This window comes from Lithobates pipiens, unplaced genomic scaffold (genome assembly GCF_037356315.1).
Source record: "Lithobates pipiens isolate NorthernLeopardFrog02 unplaced genomic scaffold, aLitPip1_a1.2 Scaffold_28, whole genome shotgun sequence".
Classification (NCBI taxonomy): domain Eukaryota; kingdom Metazoa; phylum Chordata; class Amphibia; order Anura; family Ranidae; genus Lithobates; species Lithobates pipiens.
Genome location: NW_027507789.1, coordinates 154,501,998 through 154,521,792, shown reverse-complemented (window position 1 = coordinate 154,521,792; position 19,795 = coordinate 154,501,998). Strand labels below are relative to the sequence as shown.

General features: G+C 45.2%; 1 protein-coding gene across 1 annotated transcript in view; it reads right to left on the bottom strand.

Annotated features, from left to right (window-relative positions):
* The window catches only part of TBKBP1 (TBK1 binding protein 1), a 303,529-nt gene that overhangs the window by 49,670 nt on the left and 234,064 nt on the right, over positions 1 to 19,795 (bottom strand). The window contains exon 7 of the mRNA XM_077459725.1: positions 1,947 to 2,056. Coding sequence (XP_077315851.1) covers positions 1,947 to 2,056 — 110 coding nt within the window. The remainder of the gene's footprint in view (positions 1 to 1,946; positions 2,057 to 19,795) is intronic.

The window sequence follows — 19,795 nt, the reverse complement described above, 5'->3', positions numbered from 1 at the left end:
AAGGAAAATTGCTGTTCACGGATGCTCTCCATCCAATCTGACAGAGCTTGAGCTATTTTGCAATAGAAAAATGGGCAAAAATGTCCCTCTCTAGATGTGCAAAGCTGGTAGAGACATCCCCAAAAAGACTTGCAGCTGTAATTACAGTGAAAGGTGGTTCTACAAAGTATTGACTCAGGGGGGCTGAATACAAATGCATGCAACAGTTTTCACATATTTATTTGTAAAATATTTTGAAAACCATTTATTATTTTCCTTCCACTTCACAATTATGTGCCACTTTGTGTTGGTCTATCACATAAAATCCCAATAAAATACATTTATGTTTATTGGTTGCAACATGACAAAATGTGGAACATTTCAAGGGGTATGAATACTTTTTCAAGGCACTGTAACTCTTGTACTATGGGATTCACTTAAATCTATTTTCTCCAACGCAGTAACTTTGGGCCCCAACATTCAAACGTATACCTGCCAGTTGGAGGGGTTTAGAGAGACTGAAGTATCTATTAGCTACCACCCCCTTAGTTAGAACCTCCCTAGGTTCAGGGCTCAGGTACACTTTTCAATGGGTACGAATACTTTTTCAAGGCACTGTATGCAGCTTAAAGTATATTTAAAGCTAAAACATTTTGTTCAGTTTTGGATAGAGTAATGCTGTGTACACATGCCGGACTTTTCGACAGACTGAATTGCATCGGACTTTGACAGAGTTTCGACGGACTACTGTCGAATCGGACTTGTCTACACACAATCACACCAAAGTCCGACAGATTCGACCGTGATGACGTATGACCGGACTAGAATAAGGAAGTTCATAACCAGTAGCCAATAGCTGCCCTAGCGTCGGTTTTCATCCGTTGGATTAGCATACAGACGAAAGGATTTTTCGACTGGACTCGAGTCCGTCGGAAAGATTTGAAACATGTTCTAAATGCAAAGTCCGTCTGATTTTTCTACAGCAAAGGTCCGGTGAAGCCCACACACGATTGAATTGTCCGACAGATTCGTTACGTCAGACCTTTGCTGTTGAAAAGTCCGGCCGTGTCTACACGGCATTAGGCTGGATTCATGGCATTAGGCTGGATTACATTTTGCAGATTTGTGTCACAGTGTGGAGATTTCCATTTACTTCCCATATAGTAAATACAACTGTAAATACAACAATACTGTTGTTTCGGATAGAGTGAAAAAGAATTAGAACATCTGTCAGGTTTTTATTGCTGTCTGTGTCCCTGTTAGGGAGATTTACCCTCTCTATTTGTCATGTTTACCATTATCACCAAAAGTGAAAGAAAAACCCAAATTTTGGGCTGTCACCATAAGAGAAATAGAGGGGAAATCCTCGAACAGGAACACTAGTTCTAGTGACCCTGGTGACAACCATTGATTCCCTCACTTTGGAGGGACTTCCTCTCACTTGCCATTTTGGCTATGGGACAGAAAGGGAAAGTAAACCTCCCTAATGGGGAACAGATGGCAAGAGTTATAACCTTCCCGTACTCTATCCAAAATGGGGGAAAAAAATGTAATTCTTGAATAATCCACTCTTGTTCCGATGACAACTCAAAATTTGGATTTTCCCTAACTTTTAGGCCTCGTTCACATTGCGGTGCCAAACCTGTATATTCAGAGCACATTTCTAAATGCAAATAAATGCAGGCAATAGTTTTTCAATTATATTATTCAGTCTGAGCATTGATCTGCTATGATGATAATGGTCACTATGACACATATAGAGGGGGAATCTCCAGCAGAGACGAAAAACGAATCCAAAACTTAAAACAAGTAATGGCTTTAGATATACTTTTATACTGTATGCCATAGGTAATTGGCTTTGGTTTTAAACATTAAAAAAAAATGTATGTATTTCCATTTTTAGTTTTCACACCTATTTTTTATTTATTTTTTTCCCCTTTTGTAGATAAGCATTGGTATATTATCACCTGCTTGCTCCTCCAGTAGTGACCTCAGAATCCGGCCTTGTAAAGCAGTAAGGTCTCGCAGACGGTAAAGCTCCTCTGTCAGTTCTGTGTACGCCAGGGCCAGGTTCACCCTAGTAACATAAAAATACTACATTATTATACTGTTAGAGAATAAACACTAAGACCCTCAATGTCTCAGTAGTCATTTTCATTCATCATTTGTACATAGCTATTATTGAAGAATCACTGCATAGTCATCTTACCGTATTATGCTCCCTATAGAGGAAACTGTCAATGATAATGGAAAACAAAGAGAGAATGAATCTCCCTAATGGAGGCACAGACAGCAATAAAAACTTGAATCCCTCTCCAATCTTTCCAAAAATAAAGAAAAAATGTTGCCTTTAGTTATACTTTACCTATGAGAAAAACATGTTTTCTTTATTATAGTAATTTAGGTTAATTGATGATAACTTTATTCTATGATTTGTTACATTTATATCAATGTTAAAATTTGTTTCTGGTACAAAGCAAGGTGACATTAATTCCAAAAGATAAAAAAGGTTGTATTATATTTTGTGCACTTTATGTAATTTAACCACTTGCTTTCTGGGCACTATTACCCCCTACTTGTCCAGGCCAATATCCAGCTTTCATTGGTGTCACACTTTAAATAACAACGCTGTACCCAAATGCCATTTTTATAAAAAAAAAAATTCACACAAATAGAGTTTTCTTTTGTTGGTATTTAAAGAGGAAGTAAACCCTGATGGGTTTACTTCCTCTTTGTCTCCCTGCAAAGGTAAAGCATAATGGGCTACTATGCATCGCATAGTAGCCTATTATGTGTCACTTACCTGACACAGGAGCCTGCGATATCATCGCTGTCCCCTGTAGTCCGGAGCATCCATCTTCTTCCGGGTATCGCTGCTCCGGCCACTCACAGCGCCGGAGCAGCGATGACGTCACTCCCGTGCATGTGCACGGGAGCCGCCACTAACGGCATATCACTGTTAGCAGCGGCATGCTGCTAACGGCGATAGTGTGCCTGCGTGCCGCTGTCTATGGCGCATGCGCCGTAGACAGCTGTCACTGTCCTTTAGTAAATCTACAAGGTTTAGGAGATATTTCTTGGACCTACAAGTAAGCCTTAATCTAGGCTTACCTGTAGGTCAAAGTGGTTTGTAAGGGTTTACAACCACTTTAATCACTACTGGGGTTTTTATTTTTTGCTAAACAAATTGCTTTCATAGTTTGTTTTTGCAAGTTGCAAGTAGGTCATTTTCCTTGTTCCTTGATGTGCGCTGATGAGGCTGCACTGATAGGCACTGATAGGCTGCATAGATAGGCTGCACTGATAAGGCAGCACTGATGGGCACTGATAGGGGGCATTGATAGGTGGCACTGATGGACACTGATGAGCAGCACTGAAGGGCACTAATAGGTGGCACTGATAGGTAGCACTGATAGGTGGCACTGATGGGCACTATTAGGCTCTGGTAGGTAACACTGATAGGCAGCACTGATGATGAGGCACTGATGGGCACTGATTGGCAGCCCTGATAAGTGGCACTGGTGGGCATTGATAGGCAGCACTGATCAGCACTGATAAGTGGCACTGGTGGGCACTGATAGGCAGAACTGATCGACACTAATAGGTGGCACTGTTGTGCACTGGTAGATGGCACTGGTGGGCACTATAGGCAGCACTAATAGATCTCACTGATGTGCAATGATAGGCTGGACTGATGGGTGGCACTGATGGGCACTGATAGCCAGCACTGATAGGCAGCACTGACATGCATCACTGATAGGAACTGATTTGCATCACTGATGGGCACTGATTGACATCACTGATGGGCACTGATAGGTGGCACTGATGGGCAATGATGTGTACTGATAGGTGGCACTGATGGGTGGCCCCGATAGGCAGTACTGACAGGCATCACTGATGGGAACTGAAAGGAAGCACTGATGGGCACTGACAGGCATCACTGATGGGCCTGCACTGATAATCAGGGCACCGATTATCAGTGCAGATGTCCCCACTGACGAAAAGCTGCTTATCGGCTCCCCTCTCCTCATGCACTGTCAGCCTGAGGAAAGGAATGCCGATAACCGGCATTTCCTATTTTTTTTTTTTTTTTTAACAGAAGGAAAGTAGTAAAATAAAAAAAAGGAGTAAATTAACAGTGCTGTTAAGGATCCGTTCTTCACCACAGGAACCAGTCAACAAATCAACTATCAATAATTCTTAGTACTCAATGTCAAATTGCATTATCTCATCATCTAGGAGAAGGTTTATATTCAAAACAACATGGCTAGTGGAGAGTGCAACACACCTTTGAGCAACAATGCACCCCTATGGGGGTTCAGTATAAAAGAATAAAAGCAAGGGGGTAGAGGGGAGCGAGAGGGGGACGGGGGACAAGGAGGAGAGAGAGGAGGGGGGAACGGGGAAAAGGCACATTCACCTTAGGTCATGGGATATATTCCCGGCATCTAGTAGGCAAAGAGAGGATGTAGCTATACCTGCATTTTGTCCAAGTAGTTTATATCGTGAGGGCTTGTACCCAGGTTGCCCAGATTTTGTCAAATTTCTGAGGGCAGTTGCGTCCCATATAAGTAAGTTTGTATAGGGGTAGAACAGCGTTAATAAGTGCTGTACATGCTGAGAGCTGGGGGGGATCCGGGAGCTTCCATCTGGACAGAATCATCTTCCTAGAATAGTAGACCTCATAAAATGTGAAGAGTTTAGTGTGTTTGGTGGTTACCAGATTGTCAGTGATGCCCAGTAGAAAGACAAGTGGGTCCCTGTCCAGAGAGAGGCCTGTAATCCTATTCACGTCAGCGACCACTGCCTGCCAGAAGGTTTGAATAGGGGGGCATTCCCACGCCATATGAATGAAAGTTCTCACCGACTGCCTGCATTTGGGACAGGTGTCATCCACACCTGGGTAAATCCTGCAGAGTCTGTAGTACACTCTCTCTAGTACAATATTTGTTGCACAAAGCGGTCCTTGGCTGAGATCATAAGTGGGATACATTGTTGCAGACCCTCAGTCCAATCCTCCTCCATCAGAGCAGGGATGTCCCACTGCCACACTCCAAACAAGGACGAGGTATCTTTGCAGGTAGGGTTTAGGTATATGGAGGACAGTGTGCGGATGATTTCAGCAGCAGCAAGAAGGGATTCAACTGAGTGTACAGCAAGAACAACCCCATCAGGGAATTGTGCCTGTATGGCATGTCTGAGCTGCATATATCTAAAGTACATCCACAAAGGTAGTTTAAATTGCCACCTGAGTTCCTCTAGGGGAAGGAGGTTCCCTCCTGACATGATATGACTCATTTTTGTAATCGTATATCTAGCACAGACCTGGGGATCTGGTAAAGATCTGAGATGAGGTAGAGAGGAATTTCCCCATAGTGGGGTGTGTGGAGATATGGTGCACGCCTTGCTAAGATGTTGGGTAACCTGCTTCCAGGCCATAAGTGTTGTTTTCATAAGAGTGGTTATTTGGGAACTATATTTGGTCCCTCGATATACAAGATTGCTAAGTTCAGAGTAGGACCCATTCTGGCCTCCAGATTTGCCACCGGGTTGGAAATGTCTTGAGCAAACCACCACCTCACCATGACAAATTGTGCAGCCCAATAGTATTTCCTGAAGTTTGGCAGGGACAAACCGCCCTCGGTCAGCGAAAGCTGCAGGGTGTTTTTGGCTACACGGGGGGGTCGAGTGTGCCCAGATAAATGAGGTGATGGCTCGATCAGGGTTAGCAAAGAAAGCAGCTGGGATAGGGACCGGGGACTGGTGGAAGATGTCGAGGAATTTAGGGAGGTAGAACATTTTTAGCAGATTTACTCTCCCCACCGGAGTGAGTGGGAGGTTCTTCCATATATTGCATTGGTGGATAAATTGTTGGAGCACAGGGTATAAGTTGTCATCTAAATATTGTAGAGGCGAATGTGGATGCCTAAATATTTGAAACAGGATACCTGCTGTAGAGGGATCTGTGGATCAACCAACTGATTCCCCTCTGGAATGGAAACAGGAGCCATTTGTCCCAATTCACCTTAACGTCTAAAAAGAACCCAAACCGGTCAATAATAGCCAAGGTCGCCTGTAGTGACGGGCATCGTGCAGATACAGTAAAGTATCATCTGCGTACAGAGACACCTTTTCAACTGGGGCAGAAACGAGTACCCTGTACCTCCCCAGAGGTCCTCAAGAGCTCCGCCAATGGCTCAATTGCCAATGCGAAGAGGGCCAGGGAGGTGACAGCCTTGCCTGGTGCCTCGGTTGAGAGGAAAGGGGGCCAAAAGCATACCGTTCCTCCGAACTTTAACTGAGGGGGCCGAATAAAGCATCCACAGCCAGGAGATATAGTTAGGCCCTAAACCAAACTTCTGAAGGATGAGCTACAAATATTCCCACCCCACTGAGTCAAAGGCTTTCTCGCCATCAATCGAAGCCACCACCCCGGAGCCCCCCCCCCCAGCTGAAACACCATCTATGACTGTGTGAAGCCTTCTCAAATTGATGTCAGTACCCCGCCCCGGCATAAACCCAGTTTGGTCTCTGTGGACCAGGGTAGAATGACCTTGTTAAGGCGAGTCGCCAGCACCTTCGCAAGGCTCTACAAATCCATGTTAAGCAGCAAAATGGGCCTATACGAGTAGCATAGCTCAGGGTTCTTGCCGGGTATGGGTATCACAACAATAATAACTGTAGACATTGAGAGAGAAGAGGCCTCAAAAGGAGGCAGACAGTACTTCCAACAGCCTACTAGCCAGTGCCTCCATGTGTGCTTTGTAAAATTCTGCCAGGAGACCATCATCTCCTGGTGTTTTCCCTGCCTGCATAGAACCAATAGCCTGCTGAATTTCCTTTAGGGTGAGCGGAGCATCAATTCTCCGGCGAGCCTCCTCAGACAAAATCGGATGCTGGATGTCCTCCAGAAAAGCTTGGAGCTCAGGTCCAGTGTATCTCACCCTGGAAGAGTAGAGGTCTCTGTAGAAAGAGGCAAAGCGGTCAATAATACCTCCAGGGTCAGATACCAGCTGTCCATTAGCATCTTTAACATTTGCAACACCTGTCATAACCGATTGTTCTTTGGACAGCCACGCCAAGAGACGACTAGTCTGCTCACCCTGTTCGAAAACACACTGCGACTGATGCAACAGTAGTTTTTTGGCTGATGCAACCCTCAACAACATCACAACACGCAGAGCACACTGTGGGTCTCTGAGTGTCACCTCATCTCTAGCAGTAATATATTGTTGTTCTAGTGCACTGGCTCTCTGCTCAGCCTGAGCCAGCTCCAGTCCAGATTGGCATCGGACCTGAGCGATTTTCTTATGATAGTATCCCCCTACATGGGCTTTAAAAGCATTCCAGCTAGAGGTTGGGTCAGTGGCAGGTAGGTTAGTGTCCCAATACCTTTCTACATCTGATTCAGCACCCGGGACAAACCTGTCATCTGAGATCCAGAACCATGACATGTGACACAGGCAGTCAGTGGGAGAAGGACAGATATTCAGACGTAGCAGGATAGGCATCTGATTGGATATTCCCCTAGGCAGAATAGATATCTCTTGTACCTTGGCCAGGACAGGGCCGCTGACATATACAAGATAACTTTTCAACATTGCTGCATAAGTGGCAGACTGACAAACAAAACTTCTCTGGAGGGGATTTTTCAATGCTGGTATCCAATTAGATTTCAAGAACACTGCACAGTCACAGGGTTAAATTTAGGGTCCTTATGACAGTAGATGGTCAGAAGGCATGCCGGACTTCCGGTGGAGAGGAGTGTGTGAGTGAGAGAGTGAGACTGATGCCGTCTCCCCTCCGCCCTCGCCTATGATATGAAGGAGTCTCTCTAAGAAGCATGCTTAAAACAGCTATCTATATCTCGCGCTAGGGGATATCCACCGTAAAAGCTGTGACCATCTTACCCTCTTTCCTCTATTCAACGACGGCTGCCCCTGCTGACCCCCTTTCAACTGCTCAGTCGCTGGCGCGGTGCGCCGGATACCGGGGCTGGAGTGGACTGGCGAGTGCTGCTGGACGGGTGACGAGGCACCGGAGCGGTGGAGCCGAACGGAGGAAGTGAAGATCTCGCGAGATCTCGGGAGGCTCCCGGGTGTTCCCTGGTGTGGGGACACGAGCAGACGGCGTAGCTGAGAAGCGGCAGAAGTGGGGCCGGACTAGAGATGAATCCAGCCCTGAGGGGGGAACGAGACTGTGTGCCCCCAGCTTGCCTGGAGTGACAGGGGAGGAGGCGACCCCCCCAGAGAACAACTAGGAGAACTTCAGAAAAGGGGTGAGAACGATTTTATTATATACTCTTTTCTTTGAGACTGTAAACTTGAGGAATAACTGGATCCACCTGAATGTGCACATGGGACAGTAAAAACATATATATACAGGCACATGAATACCAGTGGAGTGACATACTGGGATTGGGTAACAGGAGAGCCCTAAAGAGATATATGTATATATCATCAGATGCACTCATAAGCTGGAATCTGTTTTTGCTACAGAGATAGACTGGTCAGGAATAAGCTGACAAATAAGTTGACGGATAGAAGCAAGCTGGGGAGCTACCCCCCCCCCCCACCCCCCGTATACCTGGGATCCTTAGGACCCGATAGAAGCACGGATATACAGCCGGGTGTTGCAAAAAGGAAGAGCCTTAATACAGAGAATTAAAGAGACAATTTAAAGATATAAAGAATCTAAAAATCTAAAGAATAAAGAAAACGGTGGAGAATAAGTAGCAGGGATGACAACGCGCAGACGTGCAGCATTACAACCAGCAGCAGGAGGGAGTAGAAACTCTGCAAATGCGCTGCGTGCTTATCTGACGCCGCAAAAGGGAGATCGATTGGCAACCCGGAACCAAGAAGGGAGACGGGGGAGCCTGGAGTTGGTAGGTGGGCACACAAAGGCGGGAAGAGGCGCTTCAACATTGAATCATAGTGAACCCATGGTGTACGGCCGTGGATTACAAACTGCAGGCCGGGAAGAGCGGAGAATAAGTGGAAATTATCTGGAGGGAAGGCAGAGAGAAGGAATACAAACCCCAGGAGGCATGAAAGAGGATTGGAGGAATGGTGGAGGGAGGGGGGATAAAAAGAGACTCTCAATATTGGAAGGCACCCCAAAAGAACAGGATCAGGAGCCACAAGGATTCCAGGCTAAGGAAATAGCAACTGCCAGCGAAGATGAGGAAACTAGAGACATAGCAGATAATGGGGGCAATCCACCTGAGGAAGAGCAAACAGAAAGAAGGGTGAAAGGTCAGGACCCCATAGGATCCCACGCCGATATACTTAGGAAAGAGAAACTGGAAAACCCCACCAGGATAGAACAAAATAAAGGAGGTTTTGAGGGGGTAGAGACAGAAAGTATAAACATAGAATGGGACCTTAGAGAGCATATAAAAGCTTTACCTACGAAGGCGGATATCCAACAGCTAATAGCCTCAGTGGAGAAATCATGTAAGCAAGCAGTGGAGGAATTAAGGGAGGAGGTGGAGGTAGTAGGTAATCGATTGGAAGGAATGGAAAATGCCCAAGAAGAGATGGCACAAGCAGTAGCGGAGGTCCAGGATACTATTAGATTTCATGAGGAAGCAATGAATAATTATAAAGATCAAATGGATGAATATGAGAACAGGGATCGGCGACAGAATATACGAATACGAGGCCTACCAGAAAAATATCATAGTAGTGACCTGCCAATGGTGGTGCAAAAGCTATTCTGCCAAATTATGGGAACAGCAGCGCCCGAATTTATCGAAATGGACAGAGTTCATCGTGTCACCTCTTTTGGAACTCAAAACAAAGATAAGCCAAGGGATGTGATATGCAAATTACATAAGTATACAATAAAGGAAACAATAATTAGGATTGCACGGGACATTCCCACAATTGAATATGAAGGAGCCCATATCCTTCTGTTCCCCGATATAGCTCGTCGAACACTAATGCAGCGCAGAATGGTCAAACCACTGTTGGAAGCCTTGCAGGCAGCAGATATTAGGTACCGATGGGGGTACCCATTTCGCCTAATAGCATCAAGGAATGGAAAAACAGCAATACTCCGTACTAGAGACGATCTAAAAGAGTTCTTGGGAATATTAGAACTTCCATTTATAGACTTCCAAGATTGGAGAATAGCTAATGTTAAGACATTAATCCAGCGACCTGAGCCATGGTCCCAAGTGGGAGGAAAAGTCTAAGGAAAGACCCTAGCATATTTTTGTATAGGAGATCAGAAGAAAGGAAAAAAAAGAGAGACTCAGGAAGAAAAAGAAATAAGCGAAGCCAGGAGGGAGGGGGGGAAGGAAGGGCCAGTTCTCAAACTTGCTATCTAATTTTGTTGAGTTGTTTTTTTTTTTTTTTTTTTTTTTGTGTTGTTTGGTGAGCTTTTTGCATTCTTTTTTTTTTTTTGTCTTTTTTTTTTTCTTGTTGTTCTAAATTAGGCGGGTCCCGTAGAAAGGGATTGGTTAAACTGCAATATGCAGAAGGGGGGGAGGGCTCGGGAGGAGCAAGGAGCAACCAAGCGGGCTCACCCTACCGATAGTTGGTACATTTTACTAAGTAAAGTGTTAGGTTGTGGTTACGGTTGGTATGGAATAGTTTTTGAGGTTTTCTTACAGGTGTACATGGAGGCGGGGAACACGAGATATGTGGTAACAGATCAAGAATGGTATATAACTATTTAGAACAAAGAAATGGCTAAAACATTAAAAATAATGACCTATAATGTAAGGGGACTATGCTCACCCAAAAAAAGGGGTCGTTTATGGCAGGAATTAAACCATCAAGCTGTGGATATAGTCTTTCTACAAGAGACTCATTTTATGTCAGGATCTGTACCGAGGCTACCGCAATTCCCATATAATAAGTGGTACCATGCTGTATCGCCTATTGCGAGAGCTAGAGGAGTATCAATAGCCTTTGGGAATACGTGCCCCCTGACATCCATAGAGGTGAAAATAGACCCAGAAGGGAGGTTCCTTTTTATTAATGGAACACTGCAGGGACAAGGGTATACTTTTGCATCAATATACGCCCCAAATACACACACGGTTGAATTTTTGGGAAAAGCATTAAAAGAACTAGAAAAATTTAGGGAAGGGTTTTTGATCCTGGGAGGGGACTTTAATATTATTGTGGACACTAAATTAGATACAACAACAGAGAAAACACCACTATCATTTAGAGCACTTAAACATGTAAAAAAATTATTTCAAGCATCACATTTGGTAGATAGCTGGAGGGCATTAAATGGAGAAAGGAAAAATTATAGTTATTATTCAAAGAGTCATAATACCTACTCCAGGCTGGATTGGATTCTGGTAGATCAATATTATTTAGAAAAGGTAAAAACAGTAAATATCGAACCAATAACGATATCAGATCATGCCCCGGTGGTGGCGGTGATCTCCCTTACACACGTGGGCCAGAGGGAGCGAATGTGGAGACTAAATGAATCTCTATTAGATGATAAAAAAATATTAGAGGATCTCCAATATAAACTGGTGGAATATTTTGACTTAAATACATCAGAGGAAACATCGGAGCAAGTGGTATGGGAAGCTCACAAAGCGGTAGTTAGAGGAGAATTAATAGCACATGGAACACGAGTTAAAAGGGAGAAAAGAAAAGAGATAGAAGATCAGATGGAAAAAATAAAGGAATTGGAGAAAAAACATAAGAGCACTTGTGAACCAGAAGATGCTAGGCGGTTGGGGATAATGAGGGAGGAGCTTTCCAGATGTCTGGATAGAAGGGTCAGGGATAAATACAGATTCTTAGCACATAGGTTCTATGAACATGGGAATAAATGTGGCCGTCTATTGGCTAGACAATTTAAAAAAAAGAGAGAACTATCCCATGTACATGAGATAAGAGTGAATAATAAACAAGTAAAGGATACGAAAACAATAGCCACAGAATTTCAACAATTCTACAAGAATCTATATGATATACAACCCATTCAGAGGCAGAGGGAAGATAGGGAGAGGATAGAAGAGATGAGAAATTATATCAGCAGTTCTACAATACCAAAGTTCCCCCCTAGGATAACAGAAAAACTAGAAGAACCAATAACTAAAGAGGAAATAAGAAAGGCAATAGAGAACTTACCGAGGGGGAAAAGCCCAGGACCCGATGGGTTAACTAATGTATACTATAAGAAGTTTGCCCAAATTTTAGAAACACCCTTATGCAGATATTTCAATAATATAACTGCCTCCAACCCCATGTCCTCAGAAGCACTGTTAGCATATATAACAGTTTTACCAAAACCGGGGAAGGACCCACAGGAATGTGCTAACTACAGACCCATATCATTGCTTAATACGGACACCAAACTAATGGCCAAAATTATAGCTACCAGAATACAAGAAGAGGTAACACAACTGGTCCATCGTGACCAAACGGGCTTCATGAAAGGCAGGGAAACTAAAGATAACACCATACGAGCCTTAAATATACTTTATTGGATGCAAAATGGCCCAGAAGAATTACCCAGAACAATGCTATCAATGGACGCCGAAAAGGCATTTGATAGAGTGGACTGGGAATTTATGAAGGAAGTGCTGAAAGCAGTAGGTATGGGAGATCGAATGATGGGATGGATAATAGCTCTATATGCAAAACCTAGAGCGAGAGTAAAGGTAAACGGTATTCTATCAGGCTGTTTTGAAATACGAAATGGCACAAGACAGGGGTGTCCCCTGTCTCCAATACTGTTTGCCTTGACTCTGGAACCATTTCTGTGCAGGGTGAGAGAAAATAAGGGAATAAAAGGGATAAGAATAGGATCTGAGGAGCATAAGGTGTCAGCATATGCTGATGACCTATTATTCTATCTTTCAGAACCACAGGGATCAATAATGGCACTAATGGAGGAGGTCCAGAGATATGGAAAAGTGTCCAACTTTAAAATAAATATGGAAAAATCCATAATACTACCCTGTCACGTACCCCCATCGATGTCAATGGCAATGAAGAATAACCTTCCTTTTAAATGGGAAAAAAAATCATTATACTATTTAGGAGTACATATCACGGCGGAGACCAAATCTTTATATGAACTTAATTATGAGATACTAATAACAGAAATAATCAAAGATCTAAAAATGTGGAAGGGTTACTCATTGACATGGTTCGGAAGGATAAACACCCTGAAAATGAATATATTACCCAGAATAATATACATCTTAAATACTGTACCTATAGCAGTGCCTCAGGTCTTTTTTAAAAGAATACGTAAAATGTTTATATCTTTTATATGGAATGATAAAAACCCTAGAATAGCATATGATATCCTGCGCAGAAATAAGAAGGAAGGTGGAATAGGGCTTCCAGATGTCTTTATGTACTATAAAGCAATGTCTATGGTATGAATATTAAATTGGTGCCACGACTCCTTAAATAAGGCATGGGTTTCGGTAGAAGAAAGTATGGCGGGCAGAAATTTAGCGGGGGCCCTATGGATACAGGCCCCGAATAGAGCTCTATCAAAGTGGACATCACCACTAACACGGAATACGTTAGCAATATGGGACAGAATGAACAAAAACGAAGAATATGCCCCACGTACATCACCATTGGCACCATTAAGAGGATATCCATGGTTTCCACCAGGGGAAGAAAAGGGAGTATTAGGTTCCTGGGGTTCAGGGGGGGATACAAGGTGTTTAAGATACGCTCCATTGGGAAGCTTACTCCCGTTAACAGAATTAATATCAGTACAAGGAGATATACATATGTCGGGATGGAGATATTACCAAATGAGAGACTTTTTTAATAAATTAGAACCCCAAGTAAGACCGCTGAGCTCCCTTACGACATACGAAAAGATGTGTATGAAAATAGAAAAACCAAGTAATTTATTATCCCAGATGTATAAATTAATTCTTAGTGAACAAAACAGCACAACCCCCTACTTTATAAGAGAGTGGGAGAAAGAACTAAGATGTACATTTAGATCAACACAAATAAAAAAACGTATGGAAATGACACATGCAACATCAATAAGCGCAGCAATACAAGAAATGTCATATAAGTTTATAGCCAGATGGTACCGAACCCCAGTCAGAATAGCAGAGATATACCCAACAGTGGATGGGAATTGTTGGAGAGGATGTAGGGAAAAGGGGACATACCTTCATCTATGGTGGGACTGTCCAAAAATTAGGATTTTTTGGGAGGGAGTGGCTAAATGGATAGGGAGGATAACAGTAAAACCAATAGAAATGACACCCCTACAATACCTGTTTCATGGGACAGAAGGATCTATTAAATCTTATAAAAAAGGAGTTATACCACATTTGCTGAATGCAGCAAAAATATTAATACCTAGGTATTGGAGGCAGAAAGCATGCCCCACCCTACTGGAATGGAAGGGAGAGGTGGATAAAATAATGGAAGCTGAAAAATGGATATATGATATAAAAGAGCAACAAGGAAAACATAAAGACATGTGGGCAGGCTGGAAGCACTATTACAGAGAAATAGAGAAAGAGTAAGTTATACCAGATTAAAAAATGTTGATAATCCCTCCCGAGCCTCCCGGAGACCCCTGATAAGGAGAGGGAGGAAGGAAGGGAGAGAGAAAAATTTAAAAACTGTTACGCAGACTCGTGTCCTCCAAAGGTACACCGTAGAAGGGGTAAAGGGGAAATACGAATCCGAACCACAACCTTCAAATTTTGTTGTATGTAGTATGTTTTAATGTATACGGGAAGCAAATAAAGGATGGAAATGTAATTGGAGGAGGGGCTTGAGGGAGGGGGACAGGAGGAGAGATAACTAATTGTGGAGACATAAAAATAAACAACACAATTTTTAGGAAATATAAAGGAGGACTGAGGACCCCCCTAAGCACAAAACACAAACAATACACTAAGGGGTTACAGACGGAATAAAAGCACGTAATAATGAAAAAATGAGCAAGGGTATCGGGGTTTTTTTTTTATCTGGGTTTTTTTTTTGTTTTTTTTGTTTTTTCCTATAAATAAAAGGAAGCACAAGGGCACAATAAAAACACATAAAGAAGAGAAACAACACATGGGAGAAATTTAAATTCTCCCACACTTCTTCAAAAAAAAAAAAATTTTTTCTTTTTTTCTTCCTTTTTATATAAATAAAAGGAAGCACAAGGGCATAATAGAAACACATAAAGAAGAGAAATAACACATGGGAGAAAATTAAACTCTCCCACAATTTTTCATTTATTTTTTATTTTTTTTATTTTTTTTTCTCTACACACAAGTAGTGATGGACGAACTTCCGACGGGACGTTTCGCGAACGCGAAATGCGAACGGACCCAAACGTTCGCGAAACCGACCGTTCGCCGCGGGCCCCATTGACTTCAATGGGAGGCGAACTTTGCAAACCTTCATGTCGAATTTGCGGCCACGTGGTAATTATTAGGGGGTAAAACGTAGTCCCACCATCTGGACAATGACATAATACATGTATGAGGTGAATTTGGGATCGATAACTACAAGCATTTTTATTTTATTTGGGAAATTGTTCTAACAATTCAGGACTATGGAGCTAATGAAGGCAATGGAGGAGAGGGAAGGTCAGGGACCAGGGTAGGCAAAGAAGAGGGTGCAGGAGATGATCACCAGCAGCGTGACATACCGGAATGACACATGCACCGTGATAGAGGCATCTGACAGCAGCACCGTAATACAGAGCACTGACAGCAGCACCGTGACATACAGCGCTGACAGCAGCACCGTGACATACAGCGCTGACAGCAGCACCGTGACATACAGCGCTGACAGCAGCACCGTGACATACAGCGCTGACAGCAGCACCGTGACATACAGCGCTGACAGCAGCACCGTGACATACAGCGCTGACAGCAGCACCGTGACATACAGCGCTGACAGCAGCACCGTGACATACAGCGCTGACAGCAGCACCGTGACATACAGCGCTGACAGCAGCACCGTGACATACAGCGCTGACAGCAGCACCGTGACATACAGCGCTGACAGCAGCACCGTGACATACAGCACTGACAGCAGCACCGTAAGCAGCCCCAGGAGGAAGTCAGCACAGCACAGGGATGGTGTGATCCCCTCATAATAAGAACCCCCAGGAGGAAGTCAGCACAGCACAGGGATAGTGTGATCCCTTCATAATAAGAACCCCCAGGAGGAAGTCAGCACAGCACAGGGATATCATAAGCAGCCCCAGTAGAAATATGACACCGCTCAACCTCTTCAAAGAGGAGGGTAGGGGCATATAGTACGGTGTGCTTTTTTGGGTCAAGGAAGTGAGCCAAATGAATTAAGAAGGTCTGTGTGCTTGATTAAAAAAATAGTTTATAGACATATACATGGTCTACTGGTCACATGTGTTGAATTCCTCCGAGATCCATGCCTCATTCATTTTTAGAAATGTGAGGTAGTTAACACTGTGGTGAGCTAGGCGAGTACGCTTATCGGTCACAATCCCCCCTGCTGCGCTGAACGTCCTTTCGGACAGGACACTGGATGAGGGGCAAGCCAACAGTTCGATTGCAAATTGGGCAAGCTCTGGCCAGAGGTCAAGCCTGCCCACCCAGTAGTCTAGGGGTTCATCACTCCTCAGAGCGTCCACATCGGCCGTTAACCCAATGTAGTCGGACACCTGACGGTCTAGGCGTTCCCTGATGCTGGATCCGGATGACACCTGTCGATGGGTCGGCTGAAAGAATGACCTCATATCCGAAGTCACCAACACATCTTCAAACCGGCCTCTTCTTGCAGGCGCTGTTGGATTGGTACCCGCAAATCCTTCTCTGGGAGTGGGAATTGCTCCTCTGCCAGCGCACGCAAAAGCAGAATGCAGCATTTCTCGAAGCAAGGCCTGGAAGTGCTGCATTCTGACAGCCCTCTGCGACGGCGGTAACATTTCCGCCATTTTGTGTTTGTACCGGGGGTCTAAGTACGTTGCCACCCAGTACTGGTCCTTGACCCTCATGCTTTTTATACGGGGGTCCCTATTAAAACACTGGAGCATGAAGGCCCCCATTTGCACTAAAGTGGAAGCGGTGTGGTGGCCTGGCTCCTGCTCATCATCCAGGATAATGTCGTCCTCTTCATTCTCCTCTCCCCATCCTCGCACAACAGGGATCCCAGAAAGGTTTAAAGCATGCTCTTCTTGCTCCTGCTCATCCGCCCCGGCACCATCCTCCTCTGACTCCTCATCAGACTCCTGTTGTTGACTTGTCTCAGATAGAGTAGCCCCCCCTGGGAATTCATCCAGCATTGCGACTTCCTCATCTTCCCGCTCCTGCTCCTCCACAGCCTGATCAATGACACGACGCAATGCACGCTCCAGAAAGAAGGCATAAGGTACCATGTCACTGATGGCGCCATGGCTGCGACTGACCAGTTTGGTGATCTCCTCAAATGGCCGCAGAAGTCTGCATGTGTCGCGCATGAGCAGCCACTGGCGCGGTGAAAAAAAACCCAGCTCCCCAGAACCGTTTCTTTCGCAGAGTTCATACAGGTAGACGTTAACTGCACGTTTCTGCTGGAGCAGCCTATCAAGCATATAGAAGGTTGAGTTCCATCGCGTCGGGCAATCGCAAATAAGACGTCTGACCGGCAGATGGTGTCGCCGCTGAATGTCAGCAAGGCGAGCCATGGCCGTGTAAGATCTTCTGAAATGGGCCGAGATTTTCCTTGCCTGCCGCAAGATGTCCTGGACCCCAGGGTATTTGACAAGGAATCGCTGCACGACCAAGTTTAAGACGTGTGCCATGCACGGCACGTGCGTGATTTTGCCCTGTTTCAATGCGCTAAGCAGATTGGCACCGTTGTCACACACCACTTTACCAACTGTCAAATTGAGCGGTGTTAGCCACTCATCTGCCTGTGAACGCAAAGCTGAAAGGAGTGCCGGGCCAGTGTGGCTCTTTGCTTCCAGGCACAACAGACGCAGCACGGCATGGCAACGTCTCACCTGGCATGTGGAATAGGTTCTGGGGAGCTTGGGCGGTGCAGTGGAAGAGACGCTAGCAGCGGAAAAGGAGGAGGCAGCTGAGGAGGAGAGGGAGGAGGATGGAGTAGGAGGAGGAGAAGAAGAGTCAGGCCTGCATGCAATCCGTGGCGGTAAAACCAAATCTACACGGGTGCCACGGGTTACATGCTTGACGGCCGTCAGAAGGTTCACCCAGTGGGCAGTAAAACTGATATACCTTCCCTGCCCGTGTTTGCTAGACCACGTGTCTGTGGTCAGATGTATCTTGGCACCGACACTGTGTGCCAGAGATACATTCACTTGCCGCTGAACATGGCCATATAGCTCTGGGATGCCCTTCTCTGAGAAATACTTCCTTCCTGGGACCTTCCATTGTGGTGTTCCAATGGCCACAAATTTGCGAAAGGCCTCCGAGTCCACCAGTTTATATGGCAGTAGTTGGCGGGCTATGAGTTCTGACAAGCCAGCCGCCAACCGTTGGGCAAGAGGGTTATCCGGCATCATCATTTTTTTACGCTCAAACATTAGGCCCACGGAAGCCTGCCTTTTTGCAGAAAAATGTGAGCTTGGCGTGATGGAAGGTGGAGTGGAGGACAATTGTGAGGAGAGAGGAGAAGGAGAAGTAGAAGACGAGGCTGGACGGTGAGAGCCTGCAGTGTGGCTTTGTGTGTTCCGTTGCTCCCACTGGGCTCGGTGATGGCTGCTCATGTGCCTTCTTAAGGCGGTCGTCCCTAGGTGAGTATTGGGCTTACCGCGACTAACGCGTTGACTGCAAAGATTGCAGATGGCAACGCTATTGTCAGCAGCGGACACGTTAAAAAAAGCCCACACTGCGGAGCCATGTGCCGGTGTCCTGGGAGCGCCAGATGTGACCGTACATGGTCGATGACTCGCTCCTGATACATTTGCAGTCTGCTTTGTCCCTGCTGTGCAATGTAAGTCATTGCTGCTTCTCCTCCCTATCTGCTGGTCCATATCTCCCTCTGAACTCCCCTCCTCTTCCTCTCTTGTGGGCACCCACGTGACATCACTAGACACGTCATCATCAACGTCACCTTCCCCACCGCTATAAGTAGAGATCTCGGAGTAGGCAGCAACACCGGGGACCAACCTCCTCCTTGGGCTGATCTGGGTACTGGCGTCAGACTGCTGAGTAGCGCTTGTTGCTACCTCCTCTTCCTGATCCAATACCAAGAGTGGCTGCGCATCAGAAATGTCCTCTTGATATGGATCGGAAAATAATTCCAGTGACTCAAGCGGAAGGTATGTGGTGGTGGTGGTGGTGGTCGTGTTGTTGGTGGTAGTGTCTTTGGGGGTGCACATAGCAGAGAGTGAAGAAGAGGGTGCAGATCGAGAGGATGAGGAGGGTGCAGAAGAGTAAGGCTGAGCGAGCCACTCAACCAAGTCTGGTGCATCCTTTAAAGTAATTGAACGCACCTTCTGCAACTTCCCACTTTGGCTCAAGCCTGTTGCTCCTGCCCTACCCCTACCACCCCTGCGGAAGGGCCTGCCTCTTCCTCTGCATGTCATTTTTTAAATGACCCTGTGACAAAACTCTTAGTCCCTATACCGCTGAAGGACTGCTGCAGTATAGGTGAGCGGTCAGCAGTGGTGCACGTCAACCCTATCTATTGTGGACCTATAGCGGTCCTTACAGAACAGCAGACTGTACCGCACTCAAGCCTATGTACCGTAGCACCCTATACCAAGTTACCAGTCCTTATAAGAACTTTTGTGGACCAAGCAGGTTGTGTATTAGTGTTTAGCAGACTGTACGTCAGTCCCTATACCGCTGAAGGACTGCTGCAGTATAGGGCAGCGGTCAGCAGTGGTGCACGTCAACCCTATCTAT